The sequence below is a fragment of the Sipha flava genome, unplaced genomic scaffold (genome assembly GCF_003268045.1).
Source record: "Sipha flava isolate LNK unplaced genomic scaffold, YSA_version1 17883_pilon_pilon, whole genome shotgun sequence".
NCBI lineage: Eukaryota > Metazoa > Arthropoda > Insecta > Hemiptera > Aphididae > Sipha > Sipha flava.
Window position 1 is genome coordinate 1977 of NW_020272121.1, and position 6281 is coordinate 8257.

The following is a 6281-nucleotide window of genomic DNA, read 5'->3' on the forward strand; positions in this document are numbered from 1 at the left end:
TCAAATTAAATGTAATGAGCTATACTATAATGTTTTACACAAAAAAAGAATATACGAGTTTAACAAAATTAGCACTTTCCGTGATATTACCATTTTCAACAAGATAGCTTTTTCTGAATTGAACGAAATTAAAAACAAGAAAAGGGAAAGATTAATGTCAAAGAAGTGTTAAAAGTAACCTTGTCGAAGATTTTACCACATATTAATACATTATGTAAAAAATATCAGTAAAAAATGTCTCATTAAAATGCTGTTTAATGTTATATTTTTCTTTGTTATTTTGTTATTTTTAAGTTTACATTATCAATTGAAATACCAGCTTGTAGTACTTTGTAGGTATATCTTGTTTTCAAGCCTAGGAGTTAATAAGTTAAAAGTTAAGTTAAATTAACTTTTTAATTTAACTTATTTCATTACTAATAAATTGACTTAACTTATCAACTTAACTCATTTCTTTAAGAATTAACTTGAAATTAACGTATTATTTTTCGTTTATCCCAATTAAGTGAATTTTGATTTTCAAGACCAGAAAAATATTTTTGTAAAATATCACATTCGTTTGTTATGGGCTACCATGTATGGCCTAAATAATTAACTAATTAGTAAATATATATTGTAATAATGTAATTAACTAATTAGTCGTAAGTCGTTGACGTAAATAATCGTAAACCGAGTGACAATTAGGAAGGTGCGTCAAATGTTAATCTATATTCTGAGAATATATTAAGAATATATTAAGAACAAGGCCTATCGCTGGATACTGCTAAATAACAAGTCCTATGACGTCAATCGAGCAATATAAAAGAGGGATCGAAATTACCACAATTCAGATGAGATCTAGTCACGGAACTGCAAGCAACTTCACGTTACTCTATGTTAAAATTTGTTAAACACTTTGAATGTTAAAATAAATGTAAAAAGTTAAAGTCTCATATCTTATTAATAAAATTTAAATACATCTTCGACTGCACTACTTGGAATCGAGCCGGTGGCACGTAACACGTTAATAAGTTCATGGAATTTAAAAAATATAAAAATAAAAATGTAGAAGAATTTTTAGATGAGACCATCAGGCCCGTGCGCAGGATTTCATAATGGGTGTTTTGAAAAAATAATGTATAACGTAGACACATCAATAATTAGCAAATAGTATTATAAAATATTTATATTTATTATTAATTTTGTGTTAATTAAAGTGTGTTTAACAATACTATAAAATACAAATCATTTTTTTAATAAATTTACTCGACGAGGAATAGAAAAGAATTCATTCAATGTTTGGTTTATGTCCATGTTTATATCTCGATGTATATTCAATGATGCCAGTCCATTTAAGCGATCTTCACCCATTGTTGATCGAAGGTAAGTTTTCAGCCGACGTAATGTTGAAAATGACCTTTCATTAGTCGTTGTAGTTACAGGCAAAACTGACATTACACGTAAAATTTTATAAACATTTGGAAATGCATCTGTATTACAAATACAGAGGGCATCAAGGGCGTTTCGAATATTTTTACCAACTATTCGTCGTCGCCAAATTTCTTCCTCACTTATCCAAATTTCTGGAGAATCGTCGTGTAAAATTGAACTGTAGGTTTCAAACAACGTTTTACAAGCAACTTTGTCTAAAGATTTAGTTTCAATAGGAAAAGGCATGAGAAGTTGGCCAAAATATTCCGATGTTTAAGGAAGCGATCCTCAAGATGAGTGATAAATAAATCATGATAGGGTATGTAAATAATAATTTTATAATAATCTGCTACAGAGTCTGTTGTAATGTTAGAACGGTTAGTTTTACGTGATGCAAGTCTTGGTTTAGTCACAGCTATATTGTACTTTTTACAAGTATCTTCTACAGTCACAAAAATTTTGTCGAAGTTATCTGTAGAATATTGTCTTCTTTGTTCAAGTTAGTGTTTTGCTACATCTGCTAACTTAAAAGCCTCAACCAAATCTTGATTTTCTGTTTGTAAAACTCTACTTAATGATAAAGCCAATGCATGCACTGAATGCAAAATGTGAATTGATACTTGAAACTGTAAGGTTTTTATAGCTGAAAGGAGTTGAAAAGATCCGGATGTTGTTTTTGAATCTGTCCAAGTACTTGAAATGTTTTCCAAAGCGTCAATAATAGCTGGTTGTAAATCTATATAGGTTCCAACTGATTCATGCTGTTGCACCCACCTTGTTGCGCAGTATTTTTTAAGTTTTTTATTCTTTTCTTGTAACAAAGTGTCATTATTTTGTATTGCATCATGAAGTGCTATTTGTCGTTTTAGTGTATTGAAGAAGTTGTAAATAGATTGGACTGTACCGAGACAGTTTCTAATTTGGGGGATACTACATGCGGCACTAACTGCCAAATTGAAACTATGGGCAGCACAGTGTGAGTAGAGTGCTAGATGGTACTTTTCTCTGATATACGATTGAACTCCGTGAAATTCACCACTCATAGTACTAGCCTAGCCCCGTCATACCCTTGTCCAAATAAATAAGCACAGTCAATTCCAGATTGTTCAAGGAAATCCAAAACATTTGATAAACCTTTCCCTGTTAAATCTGCTACAGGTACAAAGCTTAAAAAATCTTCACATATTTTTAATTTACTGTCATCATAATTTAAATACCTTACACATATTGAGACTTTATTTTCGGCAGTTTCATCTGCTGTTATTGAAAATGCTTGAGATTTATTGACTCGTTCAATAATTTGTTTTTGAATTAAATTATGAAAGATGACAATAAATTCATTTTGTATACGGTTACTGATATACATGACATTTTTTGAGAAATTTTGCAAAAAAGTATTAAGCTGATCGTCAGTTTTTGCTCGATATCTTAAAAGAGTCCGAAAATTTCCATCGTTAGTTAAAGGTTCTTCGGAAGTTATTCTCCCTGAATCATTTGAACCACGAAGCGCCAAACCCTGCCGGCCACATAATATTAATGTTTCGATTATAGGAATCAAACATTTTTTACTTTCATTAATGAAATCTAATTGTTGTTCCGAAATTTGTAAATCAACAGGTAAAATGTTTTGGTTATCAATTTCTGCTCTCATATTTGATTTTAATAATGAAGTTTTATGATACTCTAGTGAGTTATGGTAACTAAATGATTTTAAAGCTTTTTTCCAGTTTGTAAACGGTTTTTTAACTAACAGTCCCAACGTTTGATGTCCAATTCCTCCACCTCCGACAGAAAACAGCACACAATACTTACAAAATACGCCATTCATAATTGCTGAATAAGCCAACCATTTATATTTGAGCAACCAACTTCTTTGAAATATTAAATTTCTTTTTTTCGGAAACAGGAAATTTATATTTTTCCGGAGGTGTCCAAATCAAATTTTGAAGTCCCGGAAACAAGTCAATAGTTTCAGTTGCAGTTTTATTCACATATAATCCTATGTCATGTTGGTGCATAATCTCTGGAAGTGACACTGATACATTTGTTTCAGGAGATGCATTTTCCGCTAGTTCAGTTGGTTGTGACTGGTTATTAAAACTATTTTCCTGTAAATAAAATGTGAAAAATAATCAGATTAATAGAATAATTCATAATTGTGTTTATAGATTTAAATATTGCATTTAATAAAATGTGGTATACAAAATATTTTAACATCAATTAACAATAGATTTCAAATCACAAACGGGATGACTATATTATGTTCTATAGCACGCGCGAAAAATAAACATATCTCTATACTGACTATAATATAATAATAATCCAATTTAATTTTTAAAAATGATTTGGATTATTAGTATCGAATTAATAGTAATTATAATTAATTTTAATGTACTTACTATCTCATCATTTTCTAGACGTGGTTTTTTGAAAAAATGTCGAATGTCCATTTTGATCATTAAAATTTAATATTATTTCTAACGGCGTGTTTGTTTAACGAACGTGAACGTCTCACTGTGAGCTTACAATCGTTGTGTATGAACACTATGAACTATGATTATAAACAACTTTTAAAATACCTGAAATCCATTATCGTATAATCTCGTGTTCTACTAATTGCAGTCGAATAAAATATTATTGTGCGACGTGTATGCTCTATACTTATGTTTAAACATTTTATTGTCATTACATTTTATCGATAACGGCAACGATGACGAAAGTCGATAAACAGTAAACGTGAAGACAACACTACATTATATTATTATAGGTAGTATTATTGTACTATTATATTATTATAGTATTATGTTTTGCATTATTATTTATTACAAATATGATTAGAAAATATTACATATAGGTAACAGATCAAAAATGAAAAAGACGATTTTTTCGGCCATGGGGGGGGGTTTGACCCCCCCCCCCCCACCCCTTGCGCACGGACCTGGAGACCATAATATTTATCTCGGTATTAACTATTGATAGGGGTCCAACCGTTCTCGGGAAAAGTATTCAACCGTCTTTAAACTATTGAGTAAAAATAGTCATGCCACCCATGAATTACATTGAAAAATGGCCGTAAATCTATATAATAAAACTAGGTATATATTATTATTGACTAAATAATTCTTAATAATAATAGTACTCAATTATAAATAAAAATTTTTCACAATTTATGATATTATTAAATATTATTGAATAAGAGAAGAAATGAAACAATTTTTGTTGGACATAAACAGTTTAATTATTTGTATGGACAATGTTATTTAGACATTAGCTATATGCATTTGGATAATGTTAAATATTGGTGGATAAAGCCCGAAATTTAGATATTAGCTAAATGCAGTGGCTAAACTTGAGATTAGCCATACTCCTCCACTAGTGTAACATATACATGTTAAAAAGTAAAAATACGACTACATACATAAAGTAAAAAAAATTATAGTCAGCATTTTTCATATTATTCACCTCCCCCCCTTTGATTTTCATCTTTGGGACGGCCCTGGTTCTCTTAGATTTTACATTTTTATACTCGACAAAACGTATTCAAATGAATCATCTTCGTATAGTTAAAAATTAATTAAAATTTAAGGATTAATACTTAAGGTTTACAAATAGAATACAAAATATTTCACAAGTTGTTCTTTGCATTTAACTACTACTTAACTGCCTCCCCAGATGAACTGAACGGAAATGATGAATCAGTAGAAATAAAATGTCTTTCTAGTGCCATAAATGTATTTTCAATAGAAGTAATAGATAACAATATAATAAAATATTATTTATTGAAAAATAATAGTAGTATAAATTGGGGGTTTCTGGCACCACCGCCACCGCCACCGCAGCCGCTACCACCGCCGTTACCACCGAACATCTATGCCCCCTCCCCCACTACCGCTCCTTAACTGTCCCCTCCCCCCCCCCCCCCCCACTACCGCTACCTTAACTGCCTCTCCCCCCCACCCAATCTAAATGAGTTGACTAGTGTCAAAGTAAATAGGCATACCCCCTCATAATATTATCCTCTCAAGCAACCCGTAATACCTCAAACTTCCCACCCCACTACTACAGACACCGCTGCCCACCCCAACGCAGCGTTCCCAGGAATATTAGCTGACCAATACTTAGAAAGCGATTATATTCATGTATAATTAAAGAAAATCAAATAAAAATTAGCATACCAGCTTGAGTACGGGTATAATTAGGAAAATACAAATCACTGGATAAATAATTAATTAATTCGAAAAATATAATTGAACATTCCCCTCTTATAATAAAGAAAAATTACACCAATAAGTTACTACAAATGAATCGACTGAATCAGTCGTACTTGAATCGCTACAAGTAATACTTGTCTGTCTGCCCGTGTTCTACTCTTAAAAATTTACCAAGTAAATTAAACATGGCTGGTTCAATCGCCAACAACTACGCTGCAGTATACAAAAAGTTTCGATACGTCGCACCCGAATCTCCGAGCAATCTCATCGATCAAACTGGATTCAACATTGGCTTGGACCCGGAAAACGATTTCAACGTTTATATTCATATTATAACTCCATCACGCTACGTTAGTATTTCTCCAGATTTTTTAAAACGGATTTATTCCTTGATGGGACACATTTTATCATTCATATTATCATCATCAACGAATAACAAACAACAAACATTTTTGGAGACAGACTCTATGCTACTCACTAGTATGTTATATCGAGGTGAGAGTGTCCTAGTCATTGAAGATAAATCTATAGCCGGGTGTCGTATTCTTCTGAATCGAGTGAATATTATGGCTTTGCAATATTTGGAATGGGTCATTTCTGAAACAATTTTGAGGAAAACACTATTTGTTCAGAATAAGGTTGTTGCTCAGTTTGAACAAA

General features: G+C 31.4%; 1 protein-coding gene across 1 annotated transcript; it reads right to left on the reverse strand.

The window, feature by feature from the left end:
- Positions 1-1224: 1224 nt before the first annotated feature.
- LOC112680601 (52 kDa repressor of the inhibitor of the protein kinase-like) lies at positions 1225-1656 on the reverse strand. Its single transcript, XM_025550753.1, has one exon. It carries the CDS (start codon positions 1654-1656, stop codon positions 1225-1227), a length of 432 nt encoding a protein of 143 aa, XP_025406538.1.
- Positions 1657-6281: the final 4625 nt, after the last annotated feature.

Bases quoted from the DNA above. Each gene is read 5' to 3' on its own strand.
- LOC112680601 (XM_025550753.1), bottom strand. From the start codon at position 1,656: ATGCCTTTTCCTATTGAAACTAAATCTTTAGACAAAGTTGCTTGTAAA.